Source organism: Lepus europaeus, chromosome 10 (genome assembly GCF_033115175.1).
Source record: "Lepus europaeus isolate LE1 chromosome 10, mLepTim1.pri, whole genome shotgun sequence".
NCBI classification, from domain to species: Eukaryota; Metazoa; Chordata; class Mammalia; order Lagomorpha; family Leporidae; genus Lepus; species Lepus europaeus.
In genome coordinates this window covers 81,041,952-81,065,559 of record NC_084836.1, presented here as the reverse complement: position 1 = coordinate 81,065,559, position 23,608 = coordinate 81,041,952, and the positions used below count along the sequence as shown (strand labels likewise).

Sequence of the window (23,608 nt, the reverse complement as noted above, 5' to 3'; positions counted from 1 at the left end):
AATGAGAGGAAAACTAGATGACCCATCTGCTGTTTAGAGCGAGTACCTCTGTTGGCTCTTTGCTTTTTAGTTTTCAGTGATTTTTCAGGTAGAGTCTTATAGGCCCTGTTTGTCAGGAGTTGAAGTCTCCTGTCATCAGAGCCACTGTTGCCTTGGGTTCTGCCCCTCTGTCCCCAACCCCCAGCAGTGTGCACGACGGGCAGGTGAAGCAGAACAGGGGAGGCAGTGTGTGATCAGAGTGGATGAGCCCCTGGTCCCCAGTGCAGTGCAGGGAGACAAAGCATGGGACCAGTGCTGGGCCCTTGGGAGCAGGAGCAGTGTGCTCCAAGTTTCCTTTCGCATGTAAATACTCACCAGCCCTTTAAATTACCTTCTACCCAGTAAGAATCGCTGTACTTCAGGAGAGTAGGGCTGGAGGAGGCTCAGTCTCACAGCCCAGCCACACATGCCCATGAAGGTGTGTGTTCATTCTATTTTTTTAAAAAAGATTTATTTATTTATTTGAAAGAGTTACACAGAGAGAGAAGGAGAGGCAGAGAGAAAGAGGTCTTCCATCTGCTGGTTCACTCCCCAATTAGCTGCAATGGCCGGAGCTGTGCCAATCCGAAGCCAGGAGCCAGGAGCTTCTTCCGGGTCTCCCACACACGTGCAGGGGCCCAAGGACTTGGACCATTTTCTACTGCTTTCCCAGGCCATAGCAGAGAGCTGGATAGGAAGTGGAGCAGCCGGGACCCAAACCCGCGCCCATGTAGGATGCCGGCACTTGAGGCGGCTGCTTTACCTACTACACCATAGCACCGGCCCCAAGGTATGTGTTCTGTGAGATGGCACTTTCCACATTAGCGAGTCCAGGGACTGCCAGTGGGTCTGTTCGGCCACCTCCTGAATTTCCCACATGCTTGGTCTCGTGCCTACCAGCTTCTGCTCATCCTGCCCAGCAGTGGTCAGGGGGCCACGAGTGGCCAGTGGCAAAGGCTCAAAGCTTTTGGAATTGTTAGCAGCCAGTAAAAGGAACAAGTTCCAAAGCTGTAACTTTCAAGAAACCTGATTTCTAATGAGAAAATTTAACAAGGAAGACAAGGCAGTAAATAAAGGAAGAGAAAAATACGCGTCTTGCTACTGTGCCTAAAGCAATTTTCATAGCCACGCATCACGGCACGCACATGACTTGCCTGGCACCTTCTCTCCTTGACCTTTCACAGGATATAGAGTACATCCGGTCCCACTACAACATCGAGGACTTCATCTACTTCAGCCACCACCAGCGGGAGGAGCACGGGCACTTGTACCACTTCGCCCTGAACCCCATCTTCCGGCACTACACCAAGTTTTTTCTGAAAGAGATCCTCCGTTTAGGCTACAAGTCCTGCCTCTACTACCCAATTTATCCACAGTGCCGGGAAGGCAAGGTAAGGGTGCATGGTGATGCGGTCCTGTGGCGGGGCAGCATTCCTGGTGTCATTGCTGGTGCTGTGAGCCACATTTTGTGCCTTCCCTTCTGGGTGGGCTTGGGTTGTAACAGGATCTGAATTTTTCCTGGCCATACTGAGTTTCGCCCTTTTCTTATGCTACGGTTAAAGTCCATGAAGCTTTGAGTTGCTAAGACAATCACAACCAATGTGATTAGTAGAACAATTTGTTGGCTTTTTTTTTTTTTTCCATATTGACAAAACAGAAACTGAAAGCTAGGCCAAAAAATGCTGAGACATGAAAATCAAATTTCTCTCTCTCTCTCTCTCTCTCTCTCTCTCTCTCTTTCTTTCAAGATTTATTTATTTATTTGAAAGTCAGAGTTACACACAGAGAGAAGGAGAGGCAGAGAGGTCTTCCATCACTGGTTCACTCCCCAATTGGCCGCAACAGCCGGAGCTGCGCCAATCTGAAGCCGGGAGCCAGGAGCTTCTCCCGTGCGGGTACAGGGGCCCAAGGACTTGGGCCATTTCTACTGCTTTCTCAGGCCACAACAGAGAGCTGGATCAGAAGAGAAGCAGCTGGGACTAGAACCAGCGCCCATATGGGATGCTGGTACCTCAGGCCAGAGCTTTAACCCACTGCGCCACAGCACCGGCCCCCTAATTATTTCTTATGCTACAATAGTGCAATGCCAAAATGACCCTACGTGTTCCCTCAAGCCAAGACTATATTTGAGTAATGAATCCACAGAATAAATTGTTTGTATTCTATCAAATTGGTGTGACTACCAGGGCATTCCAAATAAACACTATAATCACCCCCATAAAAGTGATGGATCAAAGTGGAGATATGTAGTCCCACTGTAACCTTTACATAGTAAAGCTACGTGTTACTCCATGTAATACGTATTATACTTATGCAAACTAATACTGTTGTGATAAACAGGGACCTAATGTGTGCACGTAATAGTTCTGTACGTGCACCTCTAGCAAGCCCTGCGTCTTACTGCCACATCCCTTTTACGTGCTACTTCTCCCTAGCAGAGCTTACACGTTTTACCAGAAAGGCCAAGGTTGCTTGTCTCTCTTATTCAAAGCTGGCTCCCAAAGCTTAGAAATCACACACACACACACACACAATCATACTCCCTGTGTACACACATGTATTCACACTCACACACTCATGCACACGTACATACACCCACACACCGTGCCCTGAGTAGTTCACAGGCAAGAGCCATTCAGGCTGGATCCCCCAAGGGTTTGTATTCTGCAGGTTGGCCCCTAAGTCCCTGAGACTCACTGGTCCTCGACTCCATATAGACTCGAGGAGTGCTGATGGGCTTCAACCGCTGGACCAGGTAGAAGCTGTTCCAGTAGATTCCAATCAGGATCTCAGAGCTTTTCATACTCTGCCAAGATGCTGTGGTGTTGTCACGTTCCTTCTTAGTGACCACAGGGGAGTGGAGCACATTAAAATGACATTATCTATTTGATTTTTTTAAAGATGGATTGATTTATTTATTTGAAAGGCGGAGAGAGAGAGATAGACAGACACAAAGACAGAGACAGGGAGACTGACCATCTGTTGGCTCACTCCCCAAATGGTCGCAATGGCTGGGACAAGGCCAGACCGAAGCTGGGAGCCTAGAACTTCATCTGGGTCTCCCACATGGGTGGCAGGGCCCAAGCACTTGGGCCATCTTCTATGGCTTTCTCAGGCGCATTAGCAGGGAGCTGGATCAGAAGTGGGACTTAGACCTAATCTGCTACATCACAATGCTGGCCCCCTGTTTATTTGATTTTTTTATTAACCAATCTGAAGTGTGTAGTGCATATATATAACAATAATTTTGCCAGTGTATCTTATTTAGCAAAAGCCTTTTGGAGAAGTGTGGAGGGAATAGGGAAGGAACAAGAAAAAACATGGAAAAAATTGTAATGAGATGCACATGTTGCTCTTGTGTTTTTTTTTTTTTTTTCCTGTCAAATCACAGTATGGAGGTGGATGCTGGACCTAACAGTAAAGACGTCAGTTAAGATGCCTGCATCTCACAGTAGAGGACCTGGGTTCAGTACCAGCCACCAGCCATTGACTCCAGCTTCCTGCTATTGCAGATGCTGGGAGGCAGTGATGCTCAAGTGATTGGGTTTCTGCCCCCCAAGTGGGAGACCTGAATTGAGTTCCTGGCTCCCAGCTTCAACCTTGACCCAGCCCCAGCTTCTGTGGTCATATGGGGAATGACCCAGCAGATGGGAGCTCTCTCTCATCTGTTTGTCTCTCAAATAAATAAATTAATTAATTAATTATTTTTTTTAAAAAAGGTGGCATTGGGGCCAACTCTGTGGCACAGCAGGTTAAAGCACTGGCATCCCTTATGGGTGCCAGTTTGAGTCCTCGCTACTCCACTTCCAATCCAGCTCTCTGCTATGGCCTGGGAAAGCAATGGAAGATGGCTCAAGTGCTTGGGCCCTTGTACCACATGGAAGAACTGGAAGAAACTCCTGGCTCCTCACTTTGGCCTGGCCCAGCCCTGGTTGTTGCGGCCATTTGGGGAGTGAACCAGCAGATGGGAGATCTCTCTCTCTCTCTGTCTCCACCTCTCTCTGTAACTCCGTCTTTCAAATAAATAAAAAAATCTTTTTTTAAAATGCAGCATAATAGCAATGCAATTGCCCTAGATTAGGACTTAATGAGATGGGAAGGTAACAGTTTTGCTGGAAAATTCTGGTCCTGCACAATTTCCTTTCACTTTGTATTTGGCCAAATGCCAACTGTGTGACCTTCAGGATGCGATATTAAGTGCTTAGTTTTTATTCATGATGTTGCCAGGATGTGCTAGGTTGGAGAGAGTCCATTTCTGTCCATAACTAAAATAATGTCTTGGGCATTTCATGGAATGTTCATGTAATTACCTCAACGGTGTGGAATGGGGAATATGTTACAACTGTATATTCTAAGTGCTATAGAAACATTTGGGAACAGATTTCTTGGCAGTCTGCACTTCCAGTTGATTTACACATATACATTTAAAACAAACGTAAGCAATAGTTCCAAATACTTTGGATAAGGATTTCCAAATTCGGCTGTCAATCCCCAGTTGACTTCAGTGAAGTTGAGATTTTGGGCTGGCATTTATGCAGATAATTGTTTGAGTGTATTTAAAAAAGGTCTGCAGAGAGCCAGTATTGTGGCTCAGTGGGTTGAGCTGCCACCCAGCATCCCTATGGGTACCAGTTCAAGTCCCAGCTGCTCCACTTCCAACCCAGCTCCCTACTAATGTGCCTAGAAAAGCAGCAAAAGATGGCACAACTGCTTGGGCCCTGTACCCACTTGGGAAACCTGGAAGAAGCTCCTGGCTCCTGGCTTTGGCCTGGCCCAACCCCCTGCCACTGTAGCCATTTTGGGGGAGTGAACCAGCAAATGGAAGGTCTCTCTCTCTCTGTAATTCTGCTTTACAAATAAATTAATTAATTAAATCTTATAAAAAGGTTTTGTGGAAAAATGACATTAAAAGATAAGTTTATTTTGGAACAAAATATCGCTTTTTCATAGTATGCATTTTTCCATGAACTTTCTGAGGGAACTCACGGGCATTAAAACAGAACTCTGAAAGTTGTGGTGCAGCAGGTTAAGCCATGGCTGGGGATGCTTGCGTCCCATATCCAAGTGCTGGTCTGAGTCCTGGCACTCCCGCTGCCAATCCAGATTCCTGCTAATGCATCCTGGGAGGCAGCAGGTGATGGCTTAAGTGCTTGGGCCCTGCCGCCCACGTGGGAGAGCTGGATGGAGTTCTGGCTCCTGGGTCTGACCTAGCTCAGCTGTGGGTGTTGCAGGCATTTGGAGAGTGAACCAGCAAATGGAAGATCGATCTCTCTTTCTCCATCACTCTGCCTTTCAAGTAGATGAAAATAAATACACATAAACATACTAAAAAAAAAAAAAAACAGAACTCTGGCTAGGAATTTCTGGCTTCTGTTTCTTAGTTTGTGAAGTTCAATGGTGAGGGTTTACAGAAACTCCTGTTAAAAACTCTTAGAGATGCCTGGGCCTTTTCTAAACCAGCAGAATCTTCTCCCGTGAGCTCTGCTCTTCAGGAAGTTACACCTGCCATTCGGTTTTATGTTCTTACTTTCCAGCCTACATTCAGTAAATGGACCATCAGACGTTCTGGATGCTCAACTTACCTCTCAAGGATTAAAACGGTTACAATGCTCTAAGTCAGTGTCACCCAAATCCCTAAGATTTCATCCCTGTGTGAGAAATGAAGCTCATCCTGTTCAGCTTCCTCTGCCAAGTTAGTTCCTTAAGATTTTTTATTTGAAAGGCAGAGTGAGAGAGAGAGAGGGAGACACAGAGAGACACACAGATCTTCCATTTGCTGGTTCACTCCCCAAATGGCTGCAACATCCGGGTCTGGGCCAGGAGCCTGGAGCTTCCTCAGATCTCCAAAGCGGGTGCAGGGGCCCAAGCACTTGGGCCATCTTCTGCAGCTTTCCCAGGTCATAGCAGAGAGCTGGATCAGAAGAAGAGCAGCCGGGACTTGAACTGGTGCCCATATGGGATGCTGGTGCTGCTGGGGGCAGCTTTACCTGCTACGCCACAGTGCTGGCCCCTCCTCTGCCAAGTTTAAAAAAAAAAAAACTGGATAAAATTCATATTTAAAGTCTGTTCCTAAAACATGACTTACCCTAGTCTATTTCAGGAAGCGTCAGTGCAACTCATCATTTAGTAATAGTAATAGTGTGAGTCCACAGGACCTGCCTGCTACCCCCACCTCCTCCACTTTCCAGGGCCAGCCACGTGCTCTAAACTACTCAGTCGGGCCTGGCTGAAATCTACAGCAGCGACTCACACAACCAGGAAGACATTCAGATGCACGCTGAGCTGCCCCTCGATGACATTTTTATCTGCCTGTCTCCTCGGAGTGGCTCGTGCCAAACACACAAAGGTTAACAGGACGCAGATAACACAGCTTAATGGGGTCAAATGAAGCTGATTCATGATCACTGTGGAGAAGAGTATCCTCCTGGGGAAAATACTTGTACTGAAAAAATCCCATAAACCAAAACCACTTGTTTATCTGTCATTCCCACAGAGATAGTAATGTAATTACCCTCGTAATTATCTTCATTAGTGTCAGGCATTATCTACAATTCATTCCTCTGCTCGAAGAGTATGTTTGTTTATCTGCTGATTTTTTTTCCCCCTTCCTGCCTCTCTGGACTTGGCCGAGCGCGGAGTTTTGTGTTCGCAAAGCCGCACGCAGACATCTGCACAGCCCCTCTCTCCGAGGTGCCCTTCCCCTACAACACAGGCTGCTTGTCTTTCAGTTCCAGAGACCCTACGCCCACTCGCTGACATCTGCCCTCCACTACTTCGTGCCCGTGCGCCCACGACGACAGATTGTGTACCCGCTGGAAAAGCTTGGCACCAACGCCCCGTCCAAGGCGGTCTCCAAGGAGCCGGTGGGTAGCCGCGCGGGCTGGCAGGGCAAGGCGCGGCGCCAAGCTCCCGCGGGCTGGGCAGATGGGGCGGCCGCGCGGCCTTGGCCGGGCCAGGCTGCGCCTTAATCACAGGGAACCTGGCGCTCACACCCTCGCCGCCGGCGGCGTCTGCACAACCGCGCGCGCACACACACACACACACTCAGCCCCCGGTGCGGAACAGCTGCCGGGGATCGCCCTCCTGTCCCCGCCCCCCGCAGCGGACTGCACCCCTGGAAGTCGAAGCTTTGAGCGCTTGGGTCTGGGTACAGCACGGCTGGGCCTGGGCCGGGAAGCCGGGTTGACCGCTAGGGGCGGGCCCGCGTCTGCTGCCCTGGGGGTGGTACCAGGGTTCCTCCTTGATGACGACCACCAAAGCCCTCGGCAGGCACCGCAGGTGACCCCCAGGTCATATCAGATGGAGCCGGGTGCATGAGTGCGTGCGTGCGTGCACACGCACACGGAGCCGTCTCCGGAAACTTCACGGGGGAGAAAACCTGAGTTTGTCAGGCTGGCTGGCACGAGGGCTTGGTCGTGTTTAATTGGGAAAGAACGGACCCTTTGGTGGGCTGAGATACAGCCTGTGTGGCGGAGAGGCGAGGGAAGGTTGAGGCTGTGCTCACGCCGAGCCACGGAGCGGCTCCCGCACGCAGTGCTCAAACGCGCAGGCACTCTGGGTGACGGCCCGGCCCCGCGCGGGCTGCCGCGTTTGTGAAATCAGAAAACGCAGCGACGCCTGCTTTCCCGTAAGTTACGCATGTGCATCTGAGCAGACACCGAGAACCAATGGCAGCCCTTGCCCCTACTCCCAGGCCAAGCCTGTATTCTGGAAAATGTCGGCCATAACACACGCAGGTGCGCACTGTGGTGGTAGCCACCCTTCGTGGTCGGCCGAGGCCGGGGGTCTTCGCTTGCCTCCTGCCACACAGGCATCCCATATGTGTGGATGTTTGGGGTCTCAGCTGCTCCACTTCCAGTCCAGCTCCTTGCTGATGTGCCTGGGAAAACAGCAAGTACTTGGGCCCCTGCCACCACGTGGGAGACCTGGATGGAGCTCCTGCTCCTGGCTTTCACCTGGTTCAGCCTTGTGTGGCCAAATTGGGAGTGAACCAGCGGATGGAAGATTAATGCCACTTTTCAAATAAATAAGTAAAAATGTTAAAACAAAACAAAACGTACAACCCATCATAGACTGATAGTTTAAAAAAAAAAAAGAATTCCCAGAAAGATGACATTAAAAAGCAAAACCAAAGAGAATTTAAGTCCAGTTATTCTGTTACTAGGTTTTTTTTTTAAAGATTTATTTGAGAATACAGTTACAGAAAGATAGAGGCAGAGAGAGAGATCTTCAATCTGCTGGTTCACTCCCCAAATGGCCACAACAGCTGGAGCTGGGCCAATCTGAAGCCAGAAACCAGAATTTCCTTCCAGGTCTCCCACGTGGGTACAGGGGCCCAAGCACTTGGACCATCTTCTACTACTTTCTCAGGCCATAGCAGAGAGCTGGATCAGAAGTGGAGCAACTGGGACTAGAACTGGTACACACATCGGATGCCGATGCTGCAGGATTAGCCTACGGTGCCACAGCACCGGCCCCCTTTTACTAGTTTTAACAGACATGGAATTATTTTGTCTAATTGCTATGAAAGCTGATGCTTCTCTCACTGTGGTCTTGGCAGTCCAGCCATAGCAGGCACGTTGGCACCTGTCCCAGATCACATGTGGAAGTGGCCCCTGAACCCCCAAATACTCCACGCGCCACTGCAGTGATTTTCCACTCTGGGCCCCATCTTGGACCTTCTGTCCTCCCCCCCCCCACTTCTCCTCCTCCCATATCATTTTTAAGCAAACCCCGGACACCCAGCGTTTGGTTCTAGGTCACAGGCACATTCTTAGCAGCTGGGCCGTGCTCTACAGATGAAGTGTGTGAGCCCTGCCAGTGGACTCCTTGGGAATGAGAACCAGTGCTCTTAAGTTTGATGCAAAGAAAGTGCATTGGGCTAGTTAGAGTGATTGCCAGCAGGTGTCATTGAAACATGGCATCCGCAGAGCCAGGCCAGGCAGACCCCAGGAGAAGGAGCTGGGAGGACAAAGTGCGTGGATGCCCCAGCTGCTTCTGTATCACACGAGAGTAAGGTTGAGATCAGCATCCCTTTGTGCTTTCACTGAGAGCCCTTCAAATACAGACAGGACTGGGCCAGGAGAAGCTCTTACCTGTCAGTGATGGCCGGGGGCTCCTGTGCCTGCAGAGTGGGAAGAGGGGTGGGTTAGGGGGGAGAGGCACACAAGAGCACTGTTTTTCTGAACACACAGGAGTTCCTCCCTGCCCTCACCCCCACCCCTGGAAATTTCCGGGGTACGGCTTCTTTGAGGTGAGTGGGAGCTCCGGGCTGGGAGAAAGAGAAAACATTGTGTCTCGTTTCAGACAGTCCCATCTTTGGTGCACAGGTTGGAGTGATTTGAAATCATGGCTTCCATTTACTAACCTTCTGTAGTCACCTCAGTGCCCTATGCTCCCCGTACCCCTCCAGCCCCGTTGCAGTTCGGGACATCGCCAAGATTATTGCAGGAACCTGGAGTTCAGGAAGACGGTAACGCTGATGCCCGCCCCCTGCCACAGCAGGCTGTTGTGGGCATTCAGAGCCAGGTGAACTCTGGCTCTTCAAGGAGCGACTCTCACTGCTGCCTGTTGTAGTCCATCGTGAGCTAAGATTTCAGTCAAGACTTGGGATTTGGGTTTTGTAAGCAAGATATGTAAACTTTAGAATCTTAAAAAATTCCAACAGAGAGGTGGTGAAGACCCCAATCCCCACGGGACAGTTCTGGAGTTCAGTTACTGTCTCTCTTTTTCTCTCTCTCTTTTTTTAATTTATTTATTTGACAAGTAGAGTTATAGACAGTGAGAGCTAGAGACAGAGAAAGGTCTTCCTTCTGTTGGTTCACCCCCCAAATGGCCGCTACGGCCGGTGCTGCGCCGACCCGAAGCCAGGAGCCAGGTGCTTTTCCCTGGTCTCCCATGTGGGTACAAGAGCCCAAGCACTTGGGCCATCCTCCACTGCCCTCTGGGGCCACAGCAGAGAGCTGGACTGGAAGAGCAGCAGCCGAGACTAGAACCTGGCGACCGTATGGGATGCCAGCGCCACAGGTGGAGGATTAACCAAGTGAGCCATGGCGCCAACCCCCATCTCTTTTTGACATCTCAGTTGACTGAGACGGGCTGAACCAAATGGAATTTCTGGAGGAGAGATTTGTCTGTGGCACTGAATGTGTGATTCTTAGCAGTGTGGCCGTGTTGCAGAGTTGAGCGGTTGTTACTGTGGACTTCCTTTCCTGCCCCCCGCCCCCCAACCCCGACTTTACAGTGCCTCTCCCCCGCCAGCACATCAGGCTTTTTAGGGGACCTTTCGCTCCCTCTTCACAACCACATCATTTCTCTCACTGCACCCACCTTTCATACCTTTTATCTTATTGAAAGCATCTTAGAGCGAGCGTCCGTCCCCTCGCCCTCACCTAGGAAGCCAATCTTGGAGGGAACAGATCACTCCAGCATGAGTAATGGGAGAGAAAGCCTTTCATCTCGGTGGGTTGCCAATTTGAATCTGGCACAAGGCAGCAGTGACTGAAATTCATCCCTGCGTGGCAGGGAAAGTGCCCTTCCTCCCTCTGCACCTTCCCGCTCCCCCTCCCCCGCCACCTGCATGGTTTGGGTGACAGGTGTGGCCCCTCACAACACCTTCCCCATAGCTTCTGTTCATTGGCAGCCCATCCCATGGCAGGATGCGAGAAAAGGCCTAGGAAATGTGATTTTCATCCCAGGTTGCAGATCTAGACCCATGGATCCATCATCATTGTCTTTCCCAGCAGCCAGTGCAAACTCATCGATAAAAGAGACCAGGGTCATAATCCACAGAGTGGGCTTGCATGATTCTTTTCTGAGCCTGAATTTGCCACCTTGATCTGCTCATTTACATTCTGAGAGTTACTCTCACAGGCAGTTTCTGATACATGAGCCATCATGGTTCAACATAGTACATAGATGCTGCGATCAGGGATGGCCACAGAGACTACAGGTTGTGGAGCAAGGTGTCATACACTCACTCGGGGTGGTTCTGTGTGCCAGCCTGTTTTCTTTCCTTCCCGTCCCCTACAAGGATTCAGAGATAGCTGTGACACTGGCACATCCCTGGGAAGAGCTTCCAGTCTAGTTACAAGTTAACTTGGAAGGAGGGCTTGCATCAGCCCCCAGGGAGTGAGAGCCCAGACTCCAGAGAACTGGCCATGCTGGGATGAGACGTGTTTCTGTAGAATTCCTGGGGAAGGGGTGTGTTTGTGTACCAGGCACTGCTTCCCTTCCTGGGTTGGGAGTTTGAGTATTTGTTAGGTTAAACTCCAGAAAATCTGCTTTGAACTGAAACAGCCCTTGCCCTTTGGTTCAGTATCAATGTCATTCATTTTAGTTCATCTTGGTTCATAGCTGTCAAAGACTCACCATGCAATCTCTCTCTCTCTCTCTCTCTCTCTCTCTCTCTCTCTCTCCTGCTCATATTTTTCAGGGCCACACCAACCCTTCATTTTTCCTAAGGAACCAGTGCCTGTTGTTATTTTCCCTCTGCCAGTGTATTAGTGATGCTCTGTTAAATCTCAGCTAATGGATTCTTTGGAGGCCTCCATTTGGATTCCGTGCATTTGGTTCCCCCACATTTCCCCTTTGTCCTGCCACAAAGAAAAATGACGGTTTATGTAGCCCCCCTCTCGGAGTTAAATGCTGGCCCGCGCTTTCCTGGTATGTGATCTCTCTGGAAGATGTCACTCACTGGCATTCAGTTACCGTCTGAATTGCCCCTTTTCATCTGGGCTGTTCTTCCCCGGTCCAGCTATAATTACCATCTGACGGACTGTTACTGGATACTGTTTCACTTGTGCATCTGCTGCCCTAGGAAATTGCATTATTCTCCCAGCACCTGCTAGATTTTCCCCAGTTTAATTGTTTCCCAGCCCCTTCCTTAAACTTGGTAACTTGCACTGCTCCTGGTTGGACTTCCCTTGCTTGCATTTGTGGCGTGGGGGTGTGTGTGATGTGTTTTTAAAATCAGCTCTTTAGCATGTCGTTGGTAGTTGTTTCTAAAGATGCAAACCCATATGTGCACTGAATCTTATGAATGTGACCATGGTGATATTTCCCTGAAATGAAATTAATCCACTCTAAATCACCGCCATGAGTCAAGTTTGCTCTTTCAAGTCACTTCTCTGCCATTTCCTACGCTTTTAGGCTACATATAGGAGTCGCATTTTCTTCCATTTATAGTGAAACTTTTTCTCTGAGAGTCTTAGAATTATTTACATAAAATGCTTCATGGGCTTCTCCCCCCCACCCACCTTCAAACAATGCAAGTTCTATGGTTTGCAAACACCATATATCAACATGACTTACAAACCAGTGGTTTATTAGCATTCACTATCATAGTTCCTCCCTCTTAGTGAGTGATGAAACCAGGACTTGTGCTTGAACAGGCCTGGAACTCTGCCAAAGGTTTCTCATGGACTCTTCCCCATGTAATGCTCACACCAGCACTTGTATCGATGAGGAGTCTTCACAAAGTTCATGGGAAATACATACTTTTGGAAGAATATGCACAGAAGAGATTCCAGTTTTTGCACCAAAATAACATCTTTTAATTCCATTTTCCATAAACTCTTCGAGGTTCCCTCTATACTGCGACCACCATCCCCTGTGTACCTGAACAAAACAGGTTTGCAAAGATGATTTGTTGGAAGGCTGATCCAGTGATGACAGAGCTTCAAACGCAGGCAGCTGGCTCCCCATACGCCCACCTTTAGCCATGACATACGTACTTTCTTGCCTAAGAAACCAGAGACCTGATGTCTCGACTCATTACAGGAAAACCAAGCCACAGAGAAGGCAGACCTCTTCGAGTCTCCCAGATCCTTGGCCCCAGCTACTTGACCAAAAGGTGACCCACAGACAGTTCCTTTCCTCGAGTGCAGTATGGGTTTTTCTCTTATCTGCATCACCTACTCTTGGCTTTGATCCCAACCATGGCTGGAACAGACATCTAGGTCCAAATTGGTATACTTGGGTCAGTGTTTGAACACACCAGCTGATCTTAGCTGTCGGAAATTCTGTGTTGTATCAGCTTCTTGCTATAAACCTTCCAAAATTATGGTGAGAGCTGCTGGGAAATAAGAAAAAAAAATCAGGATCCTGCACAGAGGATGTGCTGTGGATTTCTCAAGGTTCAGTTCTGTGTGCTTCTCTTCACAGTGTTCTTAGAAAGTGCTCAAGGAAGTGCCCATCAGATAGCGGCTCAGGCTTTGCTGGAGCCGGTGGACAGGATGTGAGAAGCATGCCCTGGACGTTGTTTAGAATTTGGGGTGGCAAAATGAGCTTTGTGGAGCGTGATAAGAAAAATGGAGCAAAGGAACCTGACACCTCAGTATTGTTACAATTCCATCTCATACCTTACCCTCACTTTCTAGAAAAGATGCTGTCGAACCATCTCTCCTCCCCTTCAATAGCTTTACTGCCATGTAAAACATATATAGCATGCAGTTCACCCATTTCAATTGTATGGCTCAACAGTTTTTTAGCAAATTTACAGAGTTTTAACAACCATCACAGCCCTCTAATTTTAGAACTATTTTTTGTCATCTAAAAACCAAACTTGTGCCCAGCAGCAGTTACTCTCTGTTCCTCTCCCCAGCCCTAGGCAGTCACTAATCTACCTTCTGTCTCCATAAATTTACCTGTCCTGGAACCTCACACAGGTGGAATCATACAGTATGTGCTGTTTTGTGACTAACTTCTTTCACTTTGCATATTTTTAAAGTGTATCTAAGTCATAGCTTGTATCTGATCTTCATCCGCCTTTATCACTGAATGTTCTGTTGTATGGATAATACTGCATTTTTATCCATTTATGAGTTGATGGACATTTGCATTTGTTCTACTGTTTCACTATTATGAATAATGTTGCTGTGGAAATTCACATACATGTTTTTGTGTCGATGTATGTTTTTATTTCTCTTGGGTGTGTGTGAGAGTATTTCACAAAGTTTGTGGAAAACAGAGTTAAAAGATAAGCTCAGGGGTGAGCATTTGGCCTAGTACTTAAGATGCCTTGTGGAACACACACCGGCATCCCATACGTGCCTGGATTTGAGTTTTGACTCAGCTTTTAAGTCCAGCTTCTGCCGATGTGCACTCTAGGAAGAAGCAGGTGGATGCTCAACTTCTTGAGTCCTGCCACCCAGGTGGGAGATGACCTGGATTGAGTTCCAGGCTTCTGACTTCAAGGCTGGCCAGCCCCAGCTGTTGTGGGCATTTGGCAAGTGAGCCAACAGGTGGAAGATTTCTCTTAAGAAAGATTTAGAAGATGAGTTTATCTTGGTGCAAAAGTTTTGTGATCTATGCATAAAGTTTCCATAATACACACTTTCCACAAACCCTCATATGCCTAGGAGCGGAATTGCAGGAATATGCTAACCCTGTCTGATGTTTTGATGGACTGCCAGACTGTCTTCCAAAGTGGCTGCCCAGTTTTATATCCTCTCATTCTCTGAGATCAGATCCAGCATTCTGACCAACAAATGGTGAAGTGCCGGTCAACCGAAGGCTGTTTGGTGGGCAGTGCGTGCGACCGTAATTACAATTCCAGGAGTAGAGCTTGCCGCCTCTCCGTGACACTACACGGCTGTAAAAGCTTTCGGGCCTTTTGAAAGCAGAGATTGTTCTAAAACAAAACCTCTCCTCCTCTTCCATTGCCTGCTTCACCTCTCTGACTCACCAGCCCTTTGTGGTCCTGCACAGACGTTTCCAGAGAGCTCAGGCAGAGAAAATGCCAGTCCACACACAGGCGTGAAACGGCAGACTTAAGCCTTTGCTGAAGCCACCAGCTCAGTGTGGGTTGCCTCCCACCTTTAGCAACATTATTCCTCTTAAAAAGAGCCTCCCCAGGCTCCCAGAAGGAAAAGAAAAATCCTGAAGCTCTCCAGGCTGCTGATTGGGTTCTTGCCACAACCCAGTAGGAGGGGGTGGGAAATGTGTCCTGCCCCCTGCAGAGCCAGGGTAATGAGTGCCAGGGAGGTGCAGAAGTGCCTCAGGACACATCAGCTGCCTTCCACTCAGGCCTGGGGAGCCTGCAGCCCAGCAGGGCCCTGAGCGGACCTGAACTCCCAGGACTGGCTAAGTGGCTTCCTCAGAATCCGCCTTGAGGGAGCCGAGGAAGGTCAGTGCCAACAGGAGGCTTTGCTTTGTGTACTTCCAAGTAGCTGGGGACATAGAAATGACAGAGGGGACAATTAGAGCTGTAGACACAGACCAGGGGAGTTGCATCTTCTCCCCTTGATTAAAAATAAATAAGTCATTACCAAAGCAATGTGCATTTGTGTTGGAAATCTTAGGAAATAATCATAGAGGAAAATCAATAGAACCTGCACTCTATCTATAGATTGCCTTTGTTAAGATTTTGGTGTTTTTACCTGTGGGTTATTTCTTGTGGGGACCAGGGAAGAGAGCCTCACATGGATACAGTTAAATATGTACGTTGTGCCTTGAAGCATGCCTTTTTGTCAGCTAATGTAATGGATCCTTACATGTTACTATGTATGCGAAGGGGCTGGGCTGTTTCCAGCGACTAGTCATCCCTGAGGCTTGATGAGTGTGGTCACGTAATGACAGGAACACATTTAGAGAGGTGCATCCTTAGGTGGCGTAGCCATTGTGCAAACATCATGGAAACCGAAAATGCACATTAGAGAGAGAGAGAGAGAGAGAGAGAGAGATTGAGAGAGAGAGGAGCCAGTGAGTGCACACGCCCATCTGTTAGTTCACTCCCCAAATGCCTGCAACAGCCGGGGCCAGGGCAGGGCAGGAACCAGGAGCGTGATCCAGGTCTCCCCCATAGGTGACAGGAACTCAGTCTATCATAGCTGCCTCCCAGGGGCTGGACTGGCAGGAAGGTGAAACAGGAGCCTGAGCCAGGAACCGAACCCCGGCGCTCCCATGTGGGAGGTGGGCGTCCCCACCGGTGTCTTAACCGGTAAGGCCAAATACCCATACCCATTATCTTTACTTCCACAATAATGCCTATCCTTACACCAACTGTGATGGCTACAGTGTCCCTGGGAGATAACCCCGTGATCTTAGGGGACCACGGTTGTCTGCCTGTGTGGTCAGTCTTTGATCGTAACCTCGTTAACGTTACGCCTGGCTGCGCCTCCTGTCGGCCAGGCTCAGTGTCACGTGCTGTGTGGATTATCTTGTTTCATCCCTAGGAGAGTTTGTGTGTCATGTACCCCATTGTGCAGCCGGGGAGGCTGGAGTGAGGGATTCCGGGAGTATTGCACCTGCAGGACGTGCTGGAGTAATCACGAAGCCACTTGATTTCTGCCCGCCATTGCTCTGTAGACAGGTTCCCTGTGGCCTGGTCTTCTGCACCCAGCTGGAAAGTGGGCGGCCAGTCTTGTGGCTTTGCGGGTTAACTTTTAGATCTTGAAAGTTGTGTGTCTGGCACCGTGACACAGTAGGTTAATCCTCTGCCTGCGGCGCCGGCATCCCATATGGGCACCAGTTCTAGTCCCAGCTGCTCCTCTTCCAATCCGGCTCTCTGCTGTGGCCTGGGATAGCAGTAGAAGATGGCCCAAGTCCTTGGGCCCCTGCACCTACATGGGAGACCGGGAGGAAGCACCTGTCTCCTGGCTTCAGATCGGTGCAGATCTGTCCATTACGGCCACCTGGGGAGTGAACCATCGGATGGAAGACCTTTCTCTCTGTCTCTACCTCTCACTGTCTGTAACTATATCTCTCAAATAAATAAATAAAATCTTTAAAAAAAAAAAAAGGAGTTAACTTAAAAAAAAAAAAAGAAAGTTGTGTGAGTCACTCCAGATCACACAGCACCCGATCTTACTTCCTTCCATGAGACGTCCAATTTCATTTTATGGAAGCAGTTTGTTTTGTTTGTTTGTTTGTTTGTTTGTTTTGTTTGTTTGTGTTTTTTTTTTTTTTTTGACAGGCAGAGTGGACAGTGAGAGAGAGAGACAGAGAGAAAGGTCTTCCTTTACTGTTGGTTCACCCTCCAATGGCCGCCGCGGCCAGTGCACTGTGGCCGGCGCACCGCGCTGATCCAAAGCCAGGAGCCAGGTGCTTCTCTTGGTCTCCCATGGGGTGCAGGGCCCAAGCACTTGGGCCATCCTCCACTGCACTCCCGGGCCATGGCAGAGAGCTGGCCTGGAAGAGGGGCAACCGGGACAGAATCCGGCGCCCCGACTGGGATTAGAACCCGCTGTGCTGGTGCCGCTAGGCAGAGGATTAGCCTGTTGAGCCATGGCGCCGGCCTTATGGAAGCAGTTTTCATCCCAAGGCCGTTGCTGAAGCTACATGTAGGACGCCTACAGCTGGGGATGGTTCACATGTCTTGGATTCAGCACACCCCTGCTGCTAGCTTACTTTTTTTTTCCTTTTCAATTTTTCTTAGGGTTTTAGGTATATTTCTGGTCCTTGTGAAACTGGGGCCAGAGTTGTTGAAGGCTCAGGAGTCTTGTCTCGCTCACTCCTGTCCTAAGACTCATGCTGTGGGGATGATTTTATTCCGTGATTCCAACCCTGGGACTCACTCAGCGACTCTCCCACCATGCAGGCCGTGCGGCCCTCCGGCTCTGAGGCGTGAGTCTAGTTTGCCCTTTGAGATGGCCCTGCAGGAAGGACCTGTGCTGAAGGCTGGTGCCTCTGAGGGTCAGCAGACTCCTGCCAGTGTGAGCGGCCCCTCGCCCGCAGCCTCAGGCCTGCCCACCATGCCTCTCAGAGTTCTCAGGCAGGGATCACACACACCCGTGCACTGTGCCCACTCATGGTGGGGAAGTCAGGCGAAGCTCTCAAGGGCCCCTAAACCCACGTGCATGACTTGAAGTGGAAGCCAAGGCAGCTTCCACCTCTCCTCTTCTTAGGGCGGGGTGGGGTGGGACTCAGAGCACATCAACATTTGTCCCTAAAGAAGGCTCCAGAAAACCCTCTCTTACATGGGTTCTTCGAGCCCTTGTGTGTCTTCATCATGAGTTAGGGGTTTACGAGTCACTTAACCAGTATGTGCCCATCTTGTAAGAGGAGCTCCTTTGGACGTCCGACTTGGCATGAGCTTGCCCAAGATTGTGCAGCTGCCCTGTCACGGCTCCGGGGCTCAGGCTGACCCCGGAGCCTCCACTCACCATCGCTGGCCTGGTCACCAGGTCCTTCCCGGTGGCCTTGTAAGTTCTTACCTACATTTTTTGTCATTATAAGCAGTGTTACCATGTGCACCCTTACATTTGCAATGCTTTCCTTTGAAAAGGTGCCTAGGAAGGGCATTTCTAGGTCAAATGTGCAGCTCCTCACTTAAATCGAAAAGCATGAAGTTCTAGAATTTGAAAATGTAACCTTGTGATTCCTGACTTTAAGAAGATGATTCTTCTTGCCGATGTGTTAGGCAGAGCATCAGAGAAAGAGGGAGGAGAGAGAGAGAGAGAGATCTTCCATTTTTTTGTTCACTCTCCAAAGGACCGCAACAGCAGCAGGCTAAAACCAGGAGCCAATAACTCCATCTTGGTCTCCCAAGTGGATGGTAGAGGCCCAAGTATTTGACCGTCATCTGCTGCTTTTCCAGGCATATTAGCAGGGAGCTGGATTAGAAGCAGAGCAGCTAGGACTCGAATTGGCACCCTGATATGGGATGCTGGCATTGCAAGTGGCGGCTTAACCTGCTGTGCTACGCCAGTCCCAAGATACAGATTTTTAAAAAATATTTATTTATTTATTTGTTTATTTACTTATTTGCAAGTCAGAGTTACAAAGAGAGAAGGAGAGGCAGAGAGAGTTCTTCCATCAGCTGGTTCACTCTGCAAATGGCTGCAATGGCTAGAGCTGTGTCGATCTGAAGCCAGGAGCCTGGAGCTTTCTCTGGGTCATGCAGGTGCAGGGGCCCAAGGACTTGGGCTATCTTCCACTGCTTTCCCAGGCCACAGCAGAGAGCTGGATTGGAAGTGGAGCAGCTGGGACTCAAACTGGCGCCCATATGGGATGCCAGCACTGCAAGTGGCGGCCTCACCCACTACACCACAGCGCCAGCCCCAAGATAAAGGTTGTAAGACAATAATCAGGTGTGCCAAAAGGTGGGTCTTCCGTTTTCTTATTCTCCTCTCACTTGAGTATTTATGTGAAGGGAGCTTTCATTCTATGTGAAGGGAGATGAAATAACTTCCATCAGTTCCAGGTCAATTTAACTGTTAAGTGGTCACACTCAGTCCGCTCGGGAATTTCTCTCTTACTTTTGAGGTGGGTGGGGAAGACAGCTACCTGCTCAGGAGCTCACGGACAGGGGATGGCACAGCAGGGGTGGGCAGAGAAGGGCTGGAGAGGAAGCTGTGCCTCCTCAGGCAGCATGCGTCCTCGCAGGCCGAGTTTCACAACTGGAGCTTCAGCCCCTAGCCCCGCTGTCCGTCATCGCAGCCTCCAGGGCCAGCCCTCGGCCCGTTGCACAGAGCTGTCCCCTCTTGGCAGCCTGAGGCCTGCTGTGTCTGGTGCTGCGTGGGATGGAGCACGGAGGCTGTCTTTCTCTCCTTCCCCACTGCTGTTGGCTTTGAGAAACACGTGACCTGCCTGTCCCTTCCCGGCCTGCATCTCCTGCAGCTACCTCCATCCTGCCATCCTCAGGGCCAGGGGATAGGAGTGGAGTCTGCAGCCGCAGTCCCCCTTCTCTCCTGTCCTCCAAACTCCTTCTGTGTGCGTTTATGGCCTTCACCAGAGAGGAGGGGAAGGCTGGAGTGTGTTGGCCTCTTTCTCTCGCTCCAGCTGCCCTCCTTCTTGGTTTGGTCTTCAGAAAGCAGACTGCTGTTCCCCTGTGTTCTCCCGAAATCTCCGACTTGAGGCATCACCTTTTCATATACCACAGCCAGGCCTTTCAGACCCCTAGACCATCTTGGAACCCTGTTACCTGGCTTGAAACAAACACAGAAAGCACAGAGCTGACCCCTTTGTCCTCCAGGGGTGTCTGCCCCAAGTCCTTGTGTCACCTGGCTGCTGCCCAGAGCATCAGGAGGGATCAAGGGGCAACAGGGACTGGGCAGGAATGAAATACCTCTGCTAAGACAAAAACAGTACTCGGCTGTTGTGACAGCAAAGACGTACACGTGGGCTGCAATCCCACGAGACCCCTCCTGGGGCTGCCCACTCCCACTCGCCCATGGGAGAATTATAAAAACGTGACTCCATTCACTGGGAAAAGATTCTACATCATTACCCACAGACATGATTAAGTACCGTAAATGTGACTTTCAGATCTTTTCAGTAAGACCTTTACATTGTTACATCCTGCTAATAAATTCTCGTTTAAAATAGTAATAATAATAAAAAAATGAAAACAGGATGTGCTTTCTTCGAAAATAGGAAAGAACGGGAAAAACAACCCAAAATCTCGAGAGGTTTTCTGTTGAAATGGAGCTCAGGTGGATTAAAAGTCTTCCACAGCTTAGTAACTTCCCTAAAATGCATTTCCTTTATTTCATCAGCAGTCTGAGCTTGGTCACTCTCATTATTTACACAGCCACCAATCTGGATGGAAAATGGCGTTGGCTGGAGTTCATCAGAGGCAGAGGATGAAATGGGCTTGGAAACGAGGGCCTGTTTCTCTGGAGGCGTGACCCACCCTCCCCCCACAACCCCCTGACCCCGCCTGCCCCCAGTTCTGGGCTGCCCCGTGGACTTGGCCAAGGGAGCCAGCTTGGCTCCTCCCATGTGTCAGCCCCGCCCCCTGTTAGACCAGCAGCTCGAAGCCATTCTAGGACATGGCACCACTTTAGGTATCCAAACCTTTACTCTGCACATTACCTCGGGACCATTAACTCTGGCAAGATTGCTGATGTCATGATTTCCATAGGAACCAGTTTCATAAGCAAGAAGGAAACAAAAAGGGTAGCTTAAAAACGGAGGGGAGAATAGAGTAAATAAGGTATAGAAATAGCATGGGAGCCATAAAGGGGTTTTTCTTTTTTTATTGCTGTTTGTTTGAGATATCAAACATGACTCAGCTAGAATGCAGGCAGGTATGGGGCATGCAGTGGGCCGAACCCCGTGGTGATAAAGAGCAATCACATCTTCTGTCGTTTTGTTTTCATACAACTTAGTGCATTGACGTGATCGCCAAGGTTGTCATGGTACTCCTGGTTTTTATGGTAGTTTGTGTGTTCGACCAAAGAGACCTGTGCTTCCAGGGAACAAGCTTCAGGCAGCACCGTGTGATCACCCCAGTGACGCTCCACCCTCCAGAGCACCCCCACACCCACCACCGTCCACTAATGACCCTCGGGATATGCTTCCATGGGACAGAAGTCTCTGGTTGATTCTAGCAAGGGGACTAGGGATTATCTATCACAAGTCACAGTGGAGCAGGTCCCCAGGTGGTCTGACGGATCCCACAGAATCACGTGCCATACACAAGTATTTCAGCCTGTTGTGTGGATCCTGTTGATCACACACTCTGGATCTTTGGTCACCATGTCGATGGGATGGCCCCTGACAGCTCTCCAGGCCATGTGACTTTCAACAGCTCACCCCACCTTGCTGTGTCATGGGGAGAGACAAGCAGATTCACACCGCAGCAGCCCACTCACCCCTAAAGGAATAGCAACTGCCCAAAGGCTGGAAGAGATGGGGTGGCTGGGCTCAACTCCACACCCAGTGCCCTTGGCACTTACTCTGCTGTCTCCTCTGATGGAAGCTGCTGGCTCCACTTCCCTTGGGCCCTACCCCTGCCTCCCCAAGTCTGCTCTGGACAGTGCTGTCTGATGCCCAAGAGCCCATGGCCACACTAAGGCAGCCATGCTGAGCTCCGGGTTCCAGGAGCACAAAGAGGATGAAACATGAATGGAGGTAGCTTGGCCTGCCTTCTAGGGACTTAACCCCATAATAGAGCAGACATGGCACAGCTGTAGATCCCAAATGCTGAGAGTCTCCAGGCCACCTGAAGTCAGAGTACTTTCTTATGGCCTTTCTCTGTGTGTGTCTAGGGACATCTCTGTCATTCCCTCCCTCCTCGCACTGTCTGGATTCTCTCTCTCTCTCTCTCTCTCTCTCTCTCTCTCTCTCTCACACACACACACACACACACACACACACACACACAAATGCTGAGGCACCCTCCAGCCATGGCCCTGGAGAAGCAGCCTGCTTTCAGAGTCCCAGGACCCACCCTTACTGCCTCCCAAAACCAGGTTCTCTCACAAGCCAGACTGCTCCATTAGAAGCCAGGTAGGGTGATCCCTCCCAGAGACTGCTTCTCTCCTCCACCAGACCCTACTTTTCTCAGGTATCCTGCGTTTTGTCCACAACTCTATGCACGCCAGCGTTTGGAGCTGTCTTTCTAGTACAAGGGAGGCTCTGCTGTCTTCTACCCCCGTGTGACACAGGAAGGCCCACATGTCAGTCACCCCTGGCTCCTGCCTGGGCAGGTTCTTCTGCTTCCACTGTGGGCTCAGGACCTAATCTGCATTGCTGGCTAGGAAGCTAGGAGGTAGAGACTTGGTTGATGCCGTTCATTCAAACCTTGTGTATGGTATGCTGACCCAATGGGGGGCCCAGTGCTGTGTGCTGGGAGTACAACGCTAGAAAGGCGGGCCAATCCCTGCCACCTGGTGCTTGTGTCCTAGGTGGGGGGAGCAGACAACAGACAGACGGACAAGGATGCACTGTGTGTGGGAGGGGGCACAGCAGGTGACCTCGAGAAGAAAGCGCAGAGTGGGTGGGAGGTGGCAGCAAGACCCCTCCGATAGGGGTCATTTCAGCAGAGCCCTGGTGCCACTGACCCCATGGGGCAGAGAGGTGGTGTGCAGGCTGGGAAGAACCAGCTGATGCCATTGCTTCCTGTCCAGCCTTCAGATGCCATGGGGTCCAGTGAGCCTGCCCTCACCCCGGAGGTCACTGCCACACATCCGCAACAGACACAGCATTGAGGCTTTTAACTTCTATCTTGTCATGTTCTAGAAGAATTTCATGCAAGAGGCCCATCATGTGTAGTGAAAACATCTCAAATATGCTCTTAAAGGAAACCTTCCCATTCTCTCATGGCAGTGCACAGCTTGCTGGGAGCATAGCTAGAGCTATGTGTGATGGGAACATCCAATGAGGCTAGGGCCTGTGTCTTTCGAAAAGGGGGAGCAAGCCAGTGAGCTCAGGTATCCAGAGTGTTTGGCAAAGGTTGACTGTTCTGCCTTCATGGCAGTTGGCCTCCCAGGAACTCCTGGGGCCAACACTGTATCTATTTAAGAAAAAAAAAATGACAAAGTAACTGCCATTTTGAAGGCTCTACTTGACAGATGTGTAGAGTATAGAAATCTATGTATTATTGAGTAATTCTTTTTAATATGCCCAAGAATACGCAATTTGTAAGCCTGTTTACGTTCTCACCATCTGGGTGCATTCTGTCACCCATCTGTTTCATGTAATTATGTAATTATCAATATAAGGAAAGAATAGGTGATATAATTAACAAGAAAAACGGAGCCACACTGAAGAGGAAAAATGACACGCATCTGTTGAATGGCCCTTTGTTTCTCACCCTTCATTGTTAACTGTTGTTCTCACACCTTCAGAAGGGCTGTTTCTGCATGGTGTGGGATTCCCCCCCCCCCCCGCCCCGCCTCTCTCTGCCTCTCTCTCCCTCTCT

General features: G+C 49.8%; 1 protein-coding gene across 1 annotated transcript in view; it reads left to right on the top strand.

The window, feature by feature from the left end:
- Nucleotides 1-23,608, top strand: part of CFAP61 (cilia and flagella associated protein 61) — a 254,395-nt gene that overhangs the window by 94,740 nt on the left and 136,047 nt on the right. The window contains exons 16-17 of the mRNA XM_062203798.1: nucleotides 1,203-1,409; nucleotides 6,747-6,881. Of these exons, the coding sequence (XP_062059782.1) occupies nucleotides 1,203-1,409; nucleotides 6,747-6,881 (342 nt within the window). The remainder of the gene's footprint in view (nucleotides 1-1,202; nucleotides 1,410-6,746; nucleotides 6,882-23,608) is intronic.